This window comes from Neomonachus schauinslandi, chromosome 12, assembly GCF_002201575.2.
Source record: "Neomonachus schauinslandi chromosome 12, ASM220157v2, whole genome shotgun sequence".
In the NCBI taxonomy this organism is placed as follows: Eukaryota; Metazoa; Chordata; class Mammalia; order Carnivora; family Phocidae; genus Neomonachus; species Neomonachus schauinslandi.
Window position 1 is genome coordinate 40306260 of NC_058414.1, and position 21604 is coordinate 40327863.

Consider the following 21604-nt stretch of genomic DNA (forward strand, 5'->3'; position numbering starts at 1 on the left):
TTTCCCAGAAATTCATATTTATCTATAAGTATTATATTTATCCTAATTTAAATTCATACTTATGCACAACCATTTTGAGGTACTTGCCAACAAGGTGTATCTTACAGTATTTGCAACAAGCCTCTGAGTGGAGAAATCTAAGTAGTAGCTAGTAGTAATGAAACTCTCTGACCTTGGGCAAGTTACTTAACTTCTTTGGATCTCAGTTTTGGATTCTTTTGTTATGGGTTGAACTGAAACCTCAAAAACTGGATGTTGAAGTCCTATCCCCTGGTTCCTGTGAATGTAACCTCATTTGGAAATAGGGTCTTTGTAGACATAACCGAGTTAAGATGAGGTGATGGGGGGGCCCTACTTCAACATAACGGTGGTCCTCTGTCCTTGTAAGGAGCAAATGCCATGTAAAGACAGACACCTGGGGGGTGGGGGGACTCCACGTGACGGCAGAGGCAGAGATCGCAGCGGTGCGGCTACAAGCCGTGGAATGCCAAGCACGGGCAGCCAGCGCCAGAAGCTAAGAAGGGGCAAGGAAGGATTCTTCCCTACAGGTTTTAGAGAAAACATGACCCTGCAGACACTTTGATTTTCCACTTCCTCTAGAATTGTGACATAATGAATATCTGTTGTGTTGAACGTTTGTGGTTCTTTGTTACAGCAACCCCAAGAAACTAACATGGAAGTGAAATGTCAGCTCTAATACTCAATAATGCTACTTGCTTTCAAGTCTGTTTGTATTTAAGAATATGCCCTTTAAAACGTTCAGAGATAATATGTGCTACTTTCAAATAATGCCAAAGTATTCTTACTGCATTTAAGAGCAAAAATATTAAAGATAAGTGAAAGTCATTTCACCTAAACTCAACTAAAAAAACAAAACAAAACAAAACAAAAAACTAGTGAAAATAAAAGAACAGTAAACCTAAAAATAAGTAGAGCGATATGGTAAAGATGAGAGCAGACAGTAATAAATTTGAAAATCAAAAGTTAAGAAAAGTAATAAAACTAAGTAATACCTTTAAAAAACTAATAAAATAAATAAACCTCTAACAGGAATTACTAACACTAAAAAAGAAAACTCTATTAAGAATTAATAATTAAAGATAAACACTATTAAGAATTAAAGGGAAATATAACTATATACATAGTAAAGATTTTTTTTAAATCATAGAAAATTTCCATGACAATTTCAAACAAATATATTGGAGAACATTAATAAATAACTTTTAAGAAAAATATAAATTACTTAAATGACATAAGGAGAAGTGGACAAGCTAAATAAACCAGAAGCATTAAAAAATTGAATCAGCAATTGCAAGTCTCTAATTTCCTCTCCTTCCAAGATCACAGGCTCTGCTGGTTTTACAGGCAAGCCTTACAAATTCTTTATCCTTTGAAGAACAGGTATTCCCTATCTTATACAAATAGTTCTGAAAGACAGTAAAAGAGGGAATTCTACCCAATTTATTTCATGAGGCTAATAAAACCTTAATTAAAGTCATATAATAATAGGACAAGGAAACTACATTGTAGACCAGACTACCTATGAATGTAGATATCATGTAAGTTTCCAGTCAAATGGAGGAATAGGGACCAGATTTAATTTCCGCCCTGACATAACTAAAAAACAGACAAAATATATAAAACAATACCTTTCAAGATATTAGACACCAAATAATGAAGGCAGGGAATAATGGGGGCAGGGAAACAAATTAGGTGAATACTGTAATTTCCCCAGTTTGCTGCCTGGGTAGAGTTTCCAGGCCACGGTGCAGGGAGAGGGAACCCAGGGAAAGTTCAGAAATCTCTCTAATTTAAGGAGACAAAGGTAGGAGTCTAGGTAAGCTGGGTATCAAAAATTTGCAGAATTGATTACCTGATAGGAAGAAGGTACACAGAGAGAACGATGAAGCTCTGATGAGTATCCCCCTCATGTAGTCAAATAAATACTGTTCAGCACAGTGTGAAGAAACTACCCAATGCCCAGAAAACAACCAACTTAAAGAATTAGAGAGAACTGGCAGCAGGCCAGAAATAGTGCCTGCTTCCAGTGGCAAGAAAGGAAATCTCAGAATTCTGAGGGCATAGATTAGAGTTCTTAAAAACGTCTTGCTTCAGTAGTCAAGAAAAACGAACCCTACACTAAACGCTCCTACCTAAGAAAGCTTAAAAGCAAGACCAAGAGGTACAAGCTGTTTTCAAATGACTTAGAAGAATCCAGGAACGGGATATGTATAGAAATACAAACTTATGTGTAGGAATACAAAAATGTCTAGCCCCCAAAAAAGGCAAAAATCACAAAGTTTGGCATCTAGCCAAAAATTATCAGGCATTCAAAGAAACTGGAAAAAAAATTACCAAGAAAATGACAGAGATGATAGAATAGTAGATAAGGACCCTAAAAGTTATTATACTGCATTCCATATGTTCCATATATTCAAGAAACCAGAGGAAGGTTGAGATACATTAAATAGAGCCACGAAGTTATAGAAAGATACGAATTGAACTTCTAGAGTTGAAAATTGCAAAGTATGAGATAAACCATACTCTGGATAAAATTAACAGCAAGTTAGACATCACAGCAGATTAATGAACTGAGAAACATAGCAATAAAAACTATCTAAAATGAAACATAGAGAAAAGAGACCAAAAAGGAATGAGTAGAGCATCAGTGAAGCAGCCAAATTTAAGTAACATGGAGTTGCTTGGGTGAAGGCAGAGAGTGGGAAATATTTCAAGAAACAATGGCCTAGTATTCCAAATTTGATGAAATCAATAACCCACAGATCCAAGAAAATCAATGAACCCTGAGCACAAGAAATATGAAGAAAACAAAAGTAAGGCACATTATAATCACATGGCTCAAAACTAGTGATACAGAGAAAATCTCAAAGATAGCCAGACATGGCTACAAAAGAGACATGTAGAGAAATGAATGTGTAGATGCTAACATATTTCTCATCAGAAACAATGCGAACGAGAAGACAGTGGAACAACATCTTGAATGTACTAAAAGAAAGAGAAAAAACAAAATAAAAACAGCCATCAACCCAGAATTCCATACCCAGTGAAAATATAGACAAAATAAAGAGTTTTTTGGACACTAACTTGGCAGTTTCTTGAAAAGCTAAATAGATACCTACCATATGACCCAGCCATTTCACTTCTAGGCATTTAGCCAAGAAAAATGAAAGCTATGTCCATACAAAGGCATGTACATAATTGTTCATAATAGCCTTATAATACCCCAAAGCTGGAAACAACCAAATTTCCCTCAACATATGAATGGATGAACAAATGTCCATTCAGTAGAATACTATTCAGCAATAAAAAGAACAATAAAAAAGAAGCTATTCCTCGTCGTTAAGCGTGGGCCTCAAGGTAATTTTGCTGAGTAAAAGATAAGACAGAAAAAAAGGTTATATGACATATTATTCCATTTACATAAAATTCTAGGAAATGCAAATGAATCTATTATGACAGAGGGCAGACCGATAGTTACCAGAGATTGCAAAACAGATCAGTAGGCGAAGTTGGGGAGGGATGGAAGGATGGTATTACAAAGGGACACATAATAATTTGGTGTGTGGGGGGGAGATGATAGATACTTTAGTTATTTGGTTTTGCTGATGGTTTCAAGAACATATACATGTTTTATCAAAGTGTACACTTTAACCATGTGCTTTTATTTTATGTCAACCACATAATAAATAAAATTATTTAAAATGGACGCAAAAATCCTGAATAAAAGATTAGTCAATTAAATTACTATCATAAAAAAGTTGTATATCATGATCAGTTGGGTTTATCTCAAGAATGCTAGGATGGTTCAACAACTAAAAATTCTAGAAATGTAATATACCATGATGAACAGGTTAAAAGGGAAACATAAAACAATTATCTTAGTAGATGCAGAATCTGATAAAATCTAATATATATTGGATATATAAATCCATTTATAATTACTAAGAAACTCTTGGTACAATTCAAACAGAAGGTAATTATCTTAACCTAATAGAGATTGTCTAGCAAAAACCTACAGCAAATGTCACTCTTAAAATTGAAATTTTAGGGGCACCTGGGTGGCTCAGTTGCTTGTGTCTGCCTTTGGCTCAGGTCATGATCTTGGTGTCCTGGGATCAAGTGCCACTTTGGGCTCCATGCTCAGTGGGGCATCTACTTGTCCCTCTGCCCTTCCTCTCTGATCGTACTTTCTCTCTCGCTCCCTTTCTCTCAAATAAATAAATAAAATCTTGTTTTAAAACAGTGAAATTTTAGAAGCACTTCCTTTGAAGTCACTTCTTTTAAGCAAATATTTTCCTGAAATATTAGTTTTACACTACGGTTTGAAAGACTCAATATTTAATTGGAAGATTCAATGCAATCCCAATAGTATATCCCAATGGAGAAATTTTTTGCAATTGTGAATTGCTTTCTTTTTTCTACATATTTTAGTTAGCTATTACAGGTCAATTAGGAGAAGTATTATTTTGTTCATGGTGGTGTTTTATTCTGTCAAATTTGATAAGCCAATCCTAAAAGGAGTATGTTAGAATCAAGAGTAACCAGGAAAGAAGTTGAGAGTATTTTCCCTATTGATGATAAAACTTATTATAAATCTGTCATAATCAAGACAGAAGTAATAGCACTGAAAGATATAGACAAATGGAGCAGAATAGAGAGCTCAGGCACTGATCCTCACACAGAGAAGCTTGATGTACAACAGAGGTGGAATTACAAACCAGTGCAGCAAAGATGGACTATTCAGTAACCCATGCGGGGACATATGGTTGTCCATCTGGGGGAAAAAAAGATCGCTACATTGCACCACACACAAAAAGGAAACGGTAAGTGGACTAAAGACCTAAAGTTTAAAAGCATTGTCACATTTTGCTAGAAGGTTGGTGAACGGGCAGAACCATTTTACCCATTGTCCATTTTGGACAGGATCTTCATGATACCAAAATTGAAAACTTGCCCATACCCTATGATCTTCCAATTCTATTTGTAGCATCTATCACCAACCAGTGAGAGAAACTTGTAGTCTGACTTACATAAGAGGAAACTCATAGAATGTTTATGGTAGCATTGTTGGCAAAGGCAAAAAATAGGAAGCAATTTAAATGTCAATCGATAGGAAAATGGATAAATTTTAAATGAGATATTTGTATACAATAGACTATCATAGAGCAATGAAAACAAATGAATTAAAGGTATATTAAAACAAGTAAGACATGAGGCTGAATATACATATGAGGCAGAATGATGCATTATGTAAAGTTCAAGAACACACAAAAGCTTTATGTGGTTTATGGATAAAAATATGTGGGAAAATTTTAAAAACTTCGAGAGAATGATAAATACCCAAGCCATGAAATTAGTTATGTCTGGTGGGGGAGTGGATGGTCATGGGATGGACTAGCAGAGGCAGAAGCCTCTATCTATATCTGTAATGCTTCTTAGAAAAATAGCTAGAATAAATATGGCAAAATGTCAACATTTGATAAAGCTGGGCTGTGAAATACTTGGGTGGTCTTTGTATTATCCTCTATGCTATTGAGTATGCTTGAAATATTTCATTTTCTAAAGTGAGAGAAGCTTAGAATTGCACATCTAGTTAATGGCAAAACTGGGATTTAGACTTAGGCAGTCTAACTGCTGAGCCCTACTACCCTACCATGTTGCTTCTCTGAAATTGGCACATATATGACATCATACATGTACATATGTATATGTACACTGCATATACGTATGGTGACATATATGTCATACTTAGCATATTGTATGGCACATCGAAACCAACAAACGGCAGCTATTATTACTACTTGTTAGTGATTGCTATTTATATTAGTATATTTTGTACTCATTGTAATTATATGTCTATGCATATGTAACATGTCTATTCTTCTAGACCCACATCTTACATATTGTAATACCCAAATACTTATAAGAATGACAACAATGTCAGCAGCAACAATGATGGAGCTGAACCCTCAGTGTGGCTTGCCAGATCCTATCTGACTTCAGGATTAGTTATAGAACTCGTGAAGGGTAAAGCAAGAATTTGTTCATTTACTCAACACATTTATTGAGTACCCACTTGTCCCCAGAACTGGGGATTCGATAATAAACAAGAAAAAAAGGAAGCAAGGACCCTGTCGCAGGGGGGTAGCATGGTCCCATAGAAATAGAAAGCAAGCCGTATATGTCATTATAGCTCCTCTAGCAGCCACATTTATTTACAAAGTTAAAAGACACAGGTGAAAATAATCCTAATAATGTATTTTACTTTACCTTAATATAGCTGAAATTGTATCATTTCAATATGTAATCAATCTGCAAAAGTACCAGGGATGTAGTTCACGTTCTTCGTGCCGAGCTCTGTAATCTAGTGTGTGTCTCACACTAACCACACATCTCACTTCACGCTCGCCACGTGCCGCGCATTCAGTAACCATGTGTGGCTGGAGTGTTGGGCACTGCATTTCTCAAGTGATTAGGAAGATGAAACGTAAGGCAGAAAACATGCCCGTTGAGGTGAAGGGGAACAGCAAAGGAAACAGCATGCTGAGATATAAAATCAGTGGGTAGCAGGAGTGGGGGAGACATACATTAGGTTGAGGGAACCACTTTCTGAGTAGGTAGCTTTGGAGCTGAGACCTGAAACGTGAGCCCACCGCAAAACAAGACTAGGGAAGTACCGTTTGCTGAAATCCTACTGTCTAGGTGCTCTGTTTTCTAATATGCAGATAAGAATGTTCTTAAAAAATCGCTCTGTGCCCAAAAAGGGCCTCTGATGCTAATAAATATACAAACAAAAAACAGATAGCAGTCCTTAAAATAAACTAAGATTTTTGGTTCTTCCTAAACAATAAGAGTTACACTGAGCATCAGACCCTTTTCTGAATAAATACTCTCCTCTGATGAAATAACAGATGACACATGCATGATCTGTATTGAGTTTGGATATCAATGAAACTTTACATAATATGACACAAATTATCTAAACGCTTCTGATCGGCATGGTCAGCTCACCTTTGGGCCTTGTACGCCAACTCCCACTGGTCCTCTAGGACCCGTAGCTCCTGTCTGGCCTACTTCTCCCTAGTGAGGAAAGAGTATTTGAAGAGTATGTCACGGTAGCAGCAAAATAAAATATATTCCTTCCTTAAGAGCTAAGAGCTGTCTTGTATCAACAAAATAAGATAAAATCGAGCTTTGTGTGCTCAATTCATATATATGTGTTCAAATATATACATAGTGGATAGATGTTAATTATGTTATTAATACTCATGATATATTGTAATATAAAACCTGAAAATGTATTTTGAATATATATTATTTCAATTTGTGTTTGTATATAATTCAAATATATATATATTTGCCTCGAATCCCTTCAGGTGGATGGAGTTTTACCAAATTTGGAATATATAATGGTCTGGCTTAAAATATAGGCTAGGTAGGGGCGCCTGGGTGGCTCAGTTGGTTAAGCATCTCCCTTCAGCTCAGATCATGATCTCAGGGTCCTGGGATTGAGCCCCCTGTCAGGATCCCTGTTCAGCGGGAAGCCTGCTTCTCTCTCTCCCTCTGCCTCTCCCCCTGACTTGTGCTTTCTCTCTCTCTTTCTCTCTTTCTCTCTCTCAAATAAATAAATAAAATCTAAAAGATATATATATATAGGCTACATAACATACTCAAAAGGTGGAGAGCACCTGGAAGATAGGCAGTTAGATCCCATAACAACTAAATAAAATTGAAACATGAGAAGCCAGAATGAGTGTGAATCAAGAGCAATATCATAAGCAGAAAGAACAACCTGAGCTTCCAATGATGAACCCAAAGCAAAAATCTCAAGGACAGTAACTTTCTTCTATCGAGCTGCTTCTCACATGCCAATCTCTAAGGAGTGTGCTGGAAGGTGACTACTCTCAGAGCAGTATTTATTTAACAATGATTAGTGATCATTTGAAGCAACAGTAAGGACAGCTAGTTAAATAAGAAGTGCCATGCCTCTCCCTAAGGGATAAATAATAGTTTTAATTTAGGACATAAAATGATTCCCACATTCACAGAAGATTTTTCTTTATTTCTGACTCCATATCTTTAATTAAATGTGTCAGGAGGTAGGCCTACTGTGGGAGTGTTGGTGAGAATGGATTAGCCAGCCCACAGGTAGCCTCTCCTGTTTGAGCCGCTAGAAGAGGATCTCTTGAGAAAAAGTCATAAAGAAAACAATAAATTAAGATTGCCTAAATAAATGCTTCTAAAAGTGTAAGGAATACATATTACATTAACTAAACCCTCAGGAATATCAGTACCATTTTACATTAAGTAGAAATCTGATTTTTAAGTTCATTTTATCTATTGCTTTCCCAATGCACTGGCTGCTGACCAGGAAATAGCAACTAGACTATAGATATATTAAACTCTGCTCTCATTCAAAAAGTTACCTTAGCACCAGGCAAGCCTTGTCCTGGAGGCCCTTGTGGACCAGGTGGACCCATAGGACCTTGGATTCCCTTTAAAATAAAATGTTTAAAAATAGCGTTAGTGAAATTAAGAAATTTGGATAAAAGTAGTTTCATACCCTCTAAAGTGAAAATTTAATTCTCATCCTATCATATATTAGTCACACTCAGTATTTGTTGAAAGGCATGGCAGAGGCTGTGAGTCAAACCATAATAGGCATTCTCCCCTTCTTCCATAGTAAGAGAATTGTAGCTGACCTGCACGGCTGCCTAGATAACGACAACGTTTCCCAGTCCCTTGTGCAGCCAGGTGTTGCCAGATGGACTGGATTTGGGCCAATGGGATACAAAAGGAAGTGACATGTGCAATTGCTGATTCATGATAAAGGAAGAGGCATGCCTTTCCCTCCCCTATTCCCCTTCCCCAGTGGCTGAAGTGAAGACACAGTGGCTATCCCAGATCATGTGGGCGAGGAAAGCACCCTGAGAAGGGCAGACTCCCAAGAATGAAGACGGAACCTCTGAAGACCCTGATGAACAGAGCCACCATGCCAGCTTGGAGTTCCAAATCAGAGAAATAAAATTGCTTCTTGTTAACCTATTTCACATTTCAGTCCCATGCAGGCAAACCTATATTCTAGCTGTCTCGGTCACATTATATCAGGATGTTAAATCAAAGGTTTTGACCTTAGGCTCTAAGAAGCAAGAGTCTGTGGACACCAAACTGAAGAATGTCCAAACACTAGATTCTCACTCACATTGTGGGTATAAAAAGGGGAAGGAGATAGAATTAATAAGTTCTTCTTTGGAGAAAGTAGTCTTATAAAGTGTTTTCTTTGAAGAACATGAGAGGGATTTGGGTTGCTTCTCTCTTTACCGCATTCTAGAAAGAGAGCTTCAGTGAAACCACTTGTTGACCTTGATTTTTGCCTTGGCAACACAAGGGACCTGTGTCTAACTCACACCTGGGAAGGCTAACATGGATGGTGATGGCCAAGAGAGGGCTGGGGTTGGATCAGCCCATCTATCCAGAGTTGGTCAGCGCAAAGGCCATGCAAGTTTTTTCTGTGGACCAGATGTACTCTAGGTGAGAGACAGGGTTAGCCTTGAATTGTTTGGAATCCTGTCCAAGAGGACCTGGAGGAGCAGTGGAATTCCAGTAGAGAGAATCAGTATAGAATAAACCCCCAGAAAAGCAGAGGCTGATGGGGAGAAACAGCTGGAGGAAGAGAGTCCTTCATCCATGTCCTGAGAGTGGCAGTCACAGGGGCAAGGCAAGAGCCCCACAAGGAAACTCACTGTCAAACATCTGTCAAGACCAGAGGACCCAAACCACGTGACAATAGACCAGCCAAGAAAGAAACTCTGTGGCCTCCCTCCGACCCTCATCCTGAAGATTAAAAGGAAAGTTAATATAGTGACTAGATACTTTTTATTACACAATTAAAACTGTGAGTTTCAACTAAGAGGTGATACCATAACTTTTTATTACCTAAAAGTGATAAGAAGAGTTTGTAACTCATTGGTAATTTCTTCCTGTGGTAGGAAAAAGAAAAAACTTACCCCACCAAAAAATATTTAAAGGGTTGGTGAGGAAAAACTAAAATTTTGTTTTGCTTATACCCCACAATCCATGATTGTGTAAATAATGGTTACAGATACATGATTATTTTATTACAAATGGTATCCCCTTTTTTCAAGCTGGATGATACAATTGCTTATTTATTTTTTAATTATAAATATTTTTTTCTGGTTAATGAAGATGAAGCAGTCTAAACAGTTTAAGAAAGCTAAGGTTATTACAAGAAGGAATCATAATGTTGTTATTAGGAAGAATCTTTTACAGTTGTCTACAAGTAGTATGATATGCCACAAGGAACCAAAAATTCAAAGAGATCCATGCATATATGTGTGTGTATACACGTGTAAATGTGGTTATTTGTATTTGCACTCCAATTTATAACAGAGTTGAAGTGGTCAAGCCTCCAAACATTTCACGAAAATCTGCAGGCCTCTCGAGGCATATTATCAACATGTTCTTGAAAACAGGAGTTTCCCAAAAACAGATGAGTGGGGAAATTCATTTCTGTAAGAGAATTAGGAAGATCTAATAACAACGGTAATTCAATGAGTAAACATGTCAAATTAAGGATAAGAAGAAAAATGAATAACTGTATAAATAGAGGTTACATTTAAGTAGGATTTAAATCATTTGTCTTAAAAGGGAAAACGAATTCCTTTCTTGTTCAAAGCAATTTACAAATGATGCATTCTATTCAATCTCCTATCCAGCGGGGGTCAGCTCCATATGGACACGTCTACCTTAAAAATGATTTTCTCTTGGAAATTTGGAGAGAAAGGGGTGAGAAAACAAAAGAAGCCAAAGAAAGTTTTTTAAGCTGAAGAACAACAACCCCCATCAAGAACCAGCATTAAAGGCAACAGGAAGTTGCAGGTGGGAGGTCCAGAATTCGCAGGCCACCTGGAAAGATTTGGCTTTCTTTGAACCTCATTTCAGCCCTTTGAACCTCATATACTCAGCACCAGGACCACAAGACCCAGGACTGTCCAGCCACTTCCAGGATCAGAATGTAAGCCTGGCTGAAACCAGCAAGTAAACTGCAAAGTTTGAGACTCCCTAGTGCTACAGTCAAACCACAATTCTTGTGTAATCAAAATATCCAGCTCTTCATTATTATATAAACACATATACAGACTTCTCTTGGCTTTTCCTGCATCTTAATCCTCCTAATGTATTACCACTAAGATCTCTATCAAGAGAAAGGACATGGAAAAAGGAGTAATATCCAACTTTGGTGTTGCTTGGATTAACAACAACAACAAAAATACTAATTAATTTCAAGATGGTTAGAAAGAAACTCAGAGTTAATGTTAACAATGAGGTTTGGAATGATCTCCTTTTTTTATACTCTTCCCACTCTCCTAGACAAAGGAAGCAGTATTCATTCTCTAGGCAACAGAATAATTCAAACCTTAATCATAAATCTTAGTCAAACCGATTGGCTACTTTCTATGTAGGAGGACAGTCAACATAAATCTGGATTTGTGTGTCACTTTGATTAAATGAGATTCTGTAGGTAGATAGTACTTTTACATTATCTTTATATTATTTAGATCTAACAAAGGTGCCCAGCTTTTCCAAAAGTTATGGTCAGAAGATTTTGGAAGCCCTTAGAGCCATGAAGGTGGAGACATCCTCAGAGAGCTTTCCTTCCTTCTGACCAAGAGAGGCCGAATGTCATTTATAAACCCTATCTGTGGTTTGCTTCTATTCAGGAACGGTGCCCTTTAAGTTAAATGGTTACCTCTGATTCTGGTCCTTGTTTTAAAACTTTTTTTAGATTGATACGTGGCTAGGGGGTAGGAGATAGTACTCTCCTAGCATTGGCAGAGAGTGAGATTTAATCATTCGCAAAGCCTCAGGGGGAAAACACGCAAACCAACAGATAAATAAACCACTGCTCCCAAGGAAAACTAAAAATATAAAATCGCTCTAAAACTCTTATCCTGTTAGTTAGGCATTAATGTTAAAAGTCACAGCTCCAAGAAACACACATTTTATTTTTTTTAATCTTTGGAAGTTCTAAAAAATAAAATCTCACAGAACCACCTTTTCCTTCCCTACATTCACTTTTGGTTGTATATTCCATTGCACTTTGACTATCAAATATATTCATAGGTGTTTGCGGGACTGGCTGTCAATGAACACCAGAACTGGGTCAGAGTGCTCTGTACCAAAGGGAAAGAGAGAAAGCTTTGATTACCTGTTCGCCTTGACTCCCAATTCCGGGGATGCCCATCAGTCCCTGGGGTCCCAAAGGTCCCAAATCCCCCTGTATAGAAAATAAGTCAGAAATATAACAATAAGCCTCATTCTTTCATACTTTGCTAATCTTGAATTATGCTGAATTAAAATCTATACCATAAAAGGGTTCAACATAAAAAGTTAGAAAACTCTCTCTCTTTTAAACAGTTAATAGTTCAAGTTTGCCAGAAGAGTGAATGATATTTTCACTGTGTAGTCTAAATTGGTGAATATTGGCACTAGTTTATATTTATCAATCATTTTTCTAACGAGGACCAAAAATTCCTAAATGGTTATTAATGATCCAAACACTTCCTGTTAGGATTACAATAGAAATATTTAAAAGTCTCATATTCACGGGGTCCAAGAAAATCAAGATTTGACAGAGAAATTGAAATGTTCGAAAATTTTCTAAATACCTTTTCCTTCCACATCTTGCTAAAATACATTTTAAAAATTAAGAAATTATCTAAGGTAAATGCAACAAAATTAAAGAACCTCACCTTTTCCTTCCATGAAATAAATTCGGGAAACAGAGTGAGAGTTATCAGTAATAAGAACACTATCATTCATTCATTCTTGGTGTCTTTCAACAAATACTTGTGAGTGCCCATTATGTGCCCTGGATTGCTCCAAACACTGGGGAAGCAACAGTGACCTAAACAGCCAAAAAGCTCTCTCCTCACAGAGCTTACATTTTAGTAGGAAAAACAGAAGATAGTAAACAAGATAAATAGATAAAATAAGTAATATGTTGAATAAGGATAAGTGCTAAGGAGAAAAATAAATCAAGGAAGGGGGGAGACAACTACAGTTTTGCATGAGGTGGCCAAGGATGGCCTCACCGAAGAGCGAGAAAGAACCAGGTAGAAACACAGGAAAAGTATTCCAAACAGAGCAAACGCCCAGTGTGAGGATGATGCCTGGCACATCCCAGAACAGCAAAGAGACAGATGCATATTTTATTTTATTTTTTATTTTTATTTTTTGAAGAAGGCTCCATGCCCCACATGGGGCTTGAACTCACAATCCTGGGATTAAGAGTCATGTACTCTACCAACTGAGCTAGCCAGGCGTCCCGGACATTTAAATATCAGTTGTATTTAGGCTCCATCAGGATCCATGAACTTGTTCTTAAATAGCTGGACAGTAAACATTTTGTTCTTGAGGGCCATAGTAAGGTCTCTGTCATCAGTAACGGACGCCCCTTTGGTTGTACCAAAGCAAGCACAGACAATACCTAAATGCACAGATATGCCTGCGTTCTAAAAACACTGTATTTGTAAGAATAACAGCCAGCCCTATAGTTTGCCAATGCCTGGACTAAATAAGTGTTTTTATGAACAAAACTGTATCGTTGGATCATACTTCACATAATATTAGGGGCGCCTGGGTGTCTCAGTCTGTTAAGTATCCAACTCTTGATCTCAGCTCAGGTCTTGATCTCAGGGTCATGAGTTCAAGCCCCGTGTTGGGCTCTACGCTGGGTGTGGAACCTGCATAAAAAAAGAAAGAATGCTGATCCTGTCATTAAGACATGCCCTGGAATATGCTTCTTAGTGTTTTACTTTGTGTCAACCCCATTCTAAATAAATATCTTAGAGAGAAAGATGTAATGGACTCAAGTTCTAGTTCAGAGCTGGATTATTCTGATTCAGAATTGGATTGCTTGTCATGTGGCAGGCACTGTGTTAAATGCTTTTTCATGCTTTATCTCATTTAATCTTCACAAGAACCCTCTGAAAGTAGGCATCCCTATCTTCCAGATGAGGTTAAGTACTTTGCCCCAGTCATACAAACGTTAGGTAACAGAGGCAAGATTCAAGTTCACTCTCTCTGACTCCAGAACCCACTCATAACCACTATTCTGCAAATATTCAATGAACACATAAGAAGCATCTTCTTTTGTGCATTATTATTTACATTTAATTTCTGTATCAAAACCACTTCTTTGTGTTTTACCAATTATATATTTGAGAGCCCTTACCATAGAGGTATTTATCTTATCACTTGAATTACAGACACAAATGTGCTTGAATCTAACATTATAGATAAAAGCTATGGTGAGCACTGTGAATCGTGTAAGACTGTTGATTCACAGACCTGTACCTCTGAAACAAATAATACATTATATGTTTAAAAAAAAAAAAAAGATAGTAGGAAGGGAAAAATGAAGGGGGGGGGGAATCCGAGGGGGAGAAGAACCATGAGAGACGATGGACTCTGAGAAACAAACTGAGGGTTCTAGAGAGGAGGGGGTGGGGGGATGGGTTAGCCTGGTGAAGGGTATTAAAGAGGACACGTACTGCATGGAGCACTGGGTGTTATACACAAACAATGAATCATGGAACGCTACATCAAAAACTAATGATGTAATGTATGGTGATGAACATAACATAATAAAATAAAAAAAAATACACCATATGTTAACTAACTTGAAATTTAAAAAACCAAAAAAATGGCAAATAAAAAGTTGAGACAAAAAAAAAGAATAGGAAAGGAGGAAAGGGGGAAGGGTAAGGATTTGGTAAGGGAGTAGCTGATGAAAGCCTCGCAATTACTATGTGATAATGTCTGATATTTCAATGTATTTCCTTTGCATGAGCTCCAGATGTAAAAACACAAATGCCATGACAACAACACCTGAAAAAGTTAATTTACTGAACTCATAAAACAATAGATCTGTTGTACTCGGTTCTCACTGCTCCAAAGGAAGAAAGACAATCTTACATATTTTTAGGGTATTTTGGAGCTGGAGCTGAACTATTTGAACCAAAAACTGTATTACAACTAAAATTTGTATAACTCACTATTTACCAGTATCTCTGCTATTTAAATACAAATAAATGTGAATCGTGTAAGACTGTTGATTCACAGACCTGTACCTCTGAAACAAATAATACATTATATGTTTAAAAAAAAATACATTTATCTAAAAGAGACAGCTACCAGTAAATAAAAGAAATAAGTCATTCAAAATTGAAACACAACACCTAATCATGAACATAAATCATTATTCTAATATATAATGTGATGATATGCTTAGAGATTAACATGTAAATGACTCCAAATTGGTATGAGGTCTCTATTTCTTGTACGTTTCTTATATCATCTTCACCTCTGGTAGCTTTCCCTTCCCAGTGGTCTGTAGGGCTTTATTAGCCTCCGGAGCTCCTAGCACCAGCCTCACTACCACTTCTAATCTGGGTATGATCTGCAGCTATTTTAAAGAAAACAAGGAACTAGTGAGAAAGAGAAAAGCAATGACAGGTTGACCATGGTGTTGAACATAAACAATTTTACAGAATACTGTCAGATATGGCCATTCGATGTGATAAACCAAGATAAAAGCAAGAGCACTCCATAGTTATGTCTGAGCACAGACAAAAACAAAAAACAGCATCCAAACCACCTATCCCCAGCAAAATGATCAAACATCCCCCTAAACTAGCTGAAGTGAACGACTGCTACTTCTTTACCAATTATAGCTAAGCCTGACTCCATTTTTCCCACCTCCTAGATAAGAGTCATTAAAATAGCCAGTCTTAAAATTACCTCACTTCCTGTACCCCTGAAACAAATAATACATTATATGTTTAAAAAAAAAGAAGAAGATAGCAGGAAGGGAAAAATGAAGGGGGGAATCAGAGCGGGAGATGAACCATGAGAGACGATGGACTCTGAGAAACAAACTGAGGGTTCCAGAGGGGATGGTGGTGGGGGGAAGGGTTAGCCCAGTGATGGGTATTAAAGAGGGCACGTTCTGCATGGAGCACTGGGGGTTATACGCAAACAACGAATCATGGAACACTACATCAAAAACTAATGATGTAATGTACGGTGATTAACATAACATAATAAAATAAGAAAAAAATTTACCTCCCTTCCTAACAGCATCCAATCCAAAGTCAACTCCTTTCTTAGTCACTTCCCCAAAACACCTAACACAAGCCCAAATGCTATAAAAAATCTTTCATCTTCTTACTGAGTAGTAATGGGTTCCCCATGGTATGTGGTCTGCCTCACTGCAATGAATCTATAGATCTAACTTTGTTCAGCTATAGGTGGACCCCTCTTGGTCCTTGTTAGAGGGCTTCAGCACTAGCTTTTCTTAAATGAGTTCTCCTATTTTAGTCCCATTTTAAGGTAATATCTTTTGAGTGAGCATCTAAGGATGGACATGCACATTCTGTAATGGGGTCAAGTCAATACATTTTAAAACACTTTTTTACTAAGAAGAGGTCTGTTTTGCTAATGTTTGGCATTAAAGCTGCTTAGCTGAAGATAGTTTTACTGGAAGCCAAAACCCAAATAAATGAGACATTACTGTAAATAAACATGATGGGATATTTCAGATAATAATTCCTCCTACATAATAATATACCTTGCATATACTTGATTTATAATTAACTGGATACCTGTGTGATATGGTCCTTAGATTGAATACAGTTCATAAATGTACATGCATAAAGAACAATGAACAAAAATAATTCTAGTGGCATCTTTCCTATTGTATACCCTTTATGCAGTACCTTGTCCCCTTTGATTGACAGGCCTTGTAATCCTTGTGGGCCAATTGGTCCTTCAGAGCCTTTCTCACCCTGAAAGTATAGGGGAGAAATATCAGTATATTAATAAAAATCAGGATTTCAAAATAGTTGAAGCATCCAAAGCATCCAAATTCACTGCTCACTACAAATGGGTAATTCTAGCCCACCCGAAGATCTGTAACTTGCAAAAAAATACAGTTTTAATACTCTTAAATAAGAAGGAATCTGTCCAAACAGAACACATATACAGCATCGCTAAAGTTGGAAAAGAGCTCCATTCCTGATAGAAATATCTGGAAATGGGGGACCTAACTAATCATATAGTACAACAAACTGAATCAATCCTTCATTTCCTTAACACTGCTCAACTAGATCCATCACACAATGAAAATTCATCTCTCATATTAGTATATGAACTAATGCTTGCTAGTATTGAATTACTTATTAAATGTTTTATATCGTAATTTATAAATATTCATTGAAAATGTAGTTTTAAAATGATTCATAGAAAATCTTCTTGGAGTACTTCTATAGTCACATGACCTATGCGACAAGCTCTGGTTGTAATGTAATTGCAATGAAGTCATAACATTTTGTGCATTTGTGTGGAAAATAAGCCATATTATTAATTAGGAATAGCATTTATTTAAACCCAGAGTAAAATCAAAGAACACTTGCAAGAAACCTAAGAAAAGGGAAAATACACCTTTAAGTCCCTCTTTATTCATAATTTATTCTACGTCAATGCAAAGTAACCCAAGTAGCACACATAGAAAACTCCCCATTGACCCTGCTGGTTGGGGAATGAAGTATTCTGACTAATGGGTTCTTCTGATCATTACCACAGAGTATAATTACATAAGTCGACCCTAAAGTAACACTGAATATAATGGATTCTTTCTGTGATGAGATGCAGGGCGATGCAGTGCTGTGGGTTATGATGAGTAAGAGTGTATCATTATAACATTGAACCTGTCACTAAAACTCACCCTGCAGTATGCTCCTTAGTGTTTCACTTATTCACTTCTCATTTACTTATTTATGTTAAAAACCCCCACAGGTTATAAAGAGAAATAACCCTGGCTATTTGAATTTCCCAGGTTGTTTGGACTACACATAAATAGAAATTTACTATATGACAAAAAAAAACTCAAGAAATTATGTATTATAAAACTTTCTGAAATGTAGCACTTAGCTGTTGGCCTGACTTCTGAGAGTAATACTCTGGTTAAGTCAGGACATTAGGAATGTCCCCTTTCTCCTACAGATTATTTCCTTTGATGATGACAAATTAAAGTTTGTTAGTTATTGAGGGCCTCTTTTAAAATTCAACCCAGCAGTCATTCAGTACTTAGTATGAATTAGGTTTTAACTACTTGATCTCCCTGTAGTCGAGATTCAGGTTTCTCACAGACAATAGAATATTGATCATGGCTGAAGAGGATAAGAATGAGATGATATTTTAGAGCATGAGGCTGGAGGGAGGCCAGATCTTAGTGACTGACCAAATGGCTGAAGTAGAAGTTCTTAGACACTTGGAAAACAGCATGTGGTTCTCTGGGTGGTGTGTGTGTGCATGCACGTGTGTTTGGGGGAAAGAATTTAGAAAAGAAAGGAAAAGGACCCCAAAATGTATTCTTGCTTGCTCTGAAATGTTGTTGATGCTGCCCAAAGTCTCTTGGAAAATCATTTCCTGTGTGGCCTTTGGTAGATGGGGGGAACCAGAGGTCAGCAAAGTACAGCCCATTGGCCAAATCCAGCCCACTGCTTGTTTTTTGTAAGTACAGCTTTATTGGAATACAGCCACGCTCACTCATTTATACATGGTTGATGACTTCTCTCATGCTACACCAACAGAGGCTAAGTCGTTTTGACAGATACCATACTGCTCACACAGCCTAAAATACTTATTCTCTGGCCCTTTACAGAAAAAGTTTGCCAGCCCCTGGTCCAGAGGAACTTGAGTGCCAAGAATTATATATGGGAAGCAGTAGAAACATTTGAATTCTCAATTGCCAGGTAAAAGGTACGTTTCTCATAGCATTTTGCCCCTTATGATAACAAGGTAATTCTAGTTCTGTCCTCCCACCCGTATTTCTTTCTTATTATACTAATGACAGTATGATTACAAACTGGTTTAGTAGTTTCTTATCTGTGTTTCACAAAACAAAGCTGTGAGTAAAGTTCTGTCGTAGCTATGCTCAATAACGTCACTTCTGGACATAAAGATGCTATTTATCACTATGGCTTTAATGACTACAAACTAAAAGAGTTTTCTCCTTTCCTGTGCCATAATTACATGAGGTAAAAATCTGTCAATTAGTTATTTTTTTAAAGATTTTACTAATTTATTTGACAGAGAGAGACACAGCGAGAGAGGGAACACAAGCAGGGGGAGTGGGAGAGGAAGAAGCAGGCTTCCTGCCGAGCAGGGAGCCCAACATGGGGCTCGATCCCAGGACCCTGGGACCATGACCTGAGCCGAAGGCAGACGCTTAACGACTGAGCCACCCAGGTGCCCCCAATTAGTTATTTATAATCGCAAATTTCATTATAGTTTCATGTTAAGGGAAAATTTACATATTCCTTTATTTAATAGGGTGAAGATAGGAAAATACTTGACTTCTGATAATTGGCTAGGCCATATTTTTTAAAGTTGTAAATCATGACCATGCAAGACAAAGCATTTTTTCGTAGTACATAAGTATTGTTACCTTTGGTCCTGGAAATCCTTCTCCTGGTAAGCCCCTCTCTCCTGGTGCTCCCTCAGGACCACGGGGACCCTGTTTAGGAGAAGAGGAAATGAGGAGCAGGAAAAGAGAGAGAAGGAGAGAATGGGGGGAGAAAAAGGGGAGAAGGAAGGAAGAGAGAAAGGATTATATTTTGGTTCACACAGGATGCGGCGATATAGTCCTACTTAAGTTATTAGTGAGAATCCTTCTAGTAAACTCCATACTGATTAGCAGAATCGTAGAGTGGTGAAGAATAATATTCCACTTGATTAGCAGAAGATGATCTATTCTGCTGTCCTCAAATTAGAGGAAAATGGAAATTAAGTGGTGCTTCAGAATAAGGATTAAGAAATAAATCCTATGAGGAAAGTCTAAAAATCTAGGACTGTGTGGTCTGGAGAAAGTTGCAGAGTGATTAAATAATTGAAAAGTATCAGGGGAGCTCTGTGAAGAAATCACTGCCCAGCGGCTTTAAAGCACTGGATTCTGTTTACACGTGTTTTAATTTCTATCCTGATACATTTGGATTCAAACTTGAATTCTTTCAAGGACTGCTTGAATCCACTGGACGTTTATGTGCAAATGGGAATCCTGATAGCATCACATTCAGGTGAAGCATGGTTTTCGATCTCAGGGATTCAAATTAAGAAGTCCAGGTAACTATTGCTCAGAAGGGCACTCAGGGAGGTGCAAACTTCTCACAGAAGGAAAGAAAAACAACACAGTCTCAGGCTTTGAAGTGGGCTGGCAGGAAACATACTAATTGAAAAAATAAAAGGCAACAGCAAGATATTCACTTGAAGTAGGAATTTTTAAAAGGCTACAAATTCTCCCTCTCTTTATTCTTGGCCAGAAGGTCACAAAGTAAAAAAGGAACTAACAAGGATCTTAGAAGCACAAACTGGAGCTTTTCCCTCTAAGCGATCTAAAAAGATAATTAGGGCTTGCTTGGCAGGGAAGTGAACCTAAGATGATATAAAGTCGACTGAGTTGCCCAGAAACTCCAAAGCCAGCACACTGCAGACACTCTAAACAATCTGGGGGCTCGATATGCAATAATCCGGGGTAATATGAGAGGCGCTTTCTCCTGAAGCCTGGTAGCAGACGTAGGATGCAGCATTTGCTAATCAGTGACCGATCATAGTTATGGAACTGTAAACAAGAAAGCTAATTGTATCTCATGTCAAAATTTTTTTTGCCTTTCCCTAAATATTATATATTTTAAAAGACAGTCTTCTTCACTATTTATGCATCACCAATTTCATAAAGGCTTTAATTAAAGGAAAAAGCTAATATTTAATTCCATTTAAATTGCTATGCTGATGGGAAACCTAGCTTTTAACAACCCAAGACCTTAATCAAAGCACTAATATCCATGACAGCTTGCTCTAATGTTAGAGAGATTAACTAGGGGAAAAATAAATATAAGCATGAAAACTAGATTGCAAACTAAAAAGGCAAGGGCCTAGTTAACATCATGTAATTTAACAAAAAAAAATTGACAAATTATTCCTCTTTCCCAATGATAAAACAAATGAAAATAACACAATTTACATTAAATGCAAAGAAGTCTTTTTCCAGTTCACTCAATTTTTTTTTTCCCATTCATTCAGCAAATGTCTGGTGGGTGCAAGGCCCTGTGCTAAGTTCTAGGAACAGCAGATAGACCTGCTCTCTTGTCTCATAGAGCTTACAGTCTTTCATGATAATTGAAAGCATATTATGGTGTCATATGGATCAGGGTTCAAGTCCCAGCTCTGTTGTGTGTTAGCAGCAGGATCTCCAGCAAAGAATTTAATCTCTCTAAAGTTCAGAATCTTCATCATAATGGTGGTAACAATAGTTCCTACCTCAACCACAGGAGTTAATATAAAGGTTAGATCAGAGAGACGTAATGTTCTTATATACTGAGTACGCAATAAATATCTGCTATCACTATCAAAATTATTTTACTTGAATCTTGTGATTGCGAAGAATGTCCTTTCAGGGCATGTTTATGAACAGGGTAGCTTCAGAGTGAATGGTTTACAG

The 21604-nt window shown here is 37.2% G+C and overlaps 1 protein-coding gene across 1 annotated transcript in view; it reads right to left on the bottom strand.

Annotated features, from left to right (window-relative positions):
• COL28A1 (collagen type XXVIII alpha 1 chain) overlaps window positions 1-21604 on the bottom strand; it is a 163281-nt gene that overhangs the window by 86919 nt on the left and 54758 nt on the right. The window contains exons 13-17 of the mRNA XM_021689683.1: window positions 19556-19624; window positions 16824-16892; window positions 12251-12319; window positions 8448-8516; window positions 7033-7101 (exon numbers count right to left, since the gene is read on the bottom strand). Coding sequence (XP_021545358.1) covers window positions 7033-7101; window positions 8448-8516; window positions 12251-12319; window positions 16824-16892; window positions 19556-19624 — 345 coding nt within the window. The remainder of the gene's footprint in view (window positions 1-7032; window positions 7102-8447; window positions 8517-12250; window positions 12320-16823; window positions 16893-19555; window positions 19625-21604) is intronic.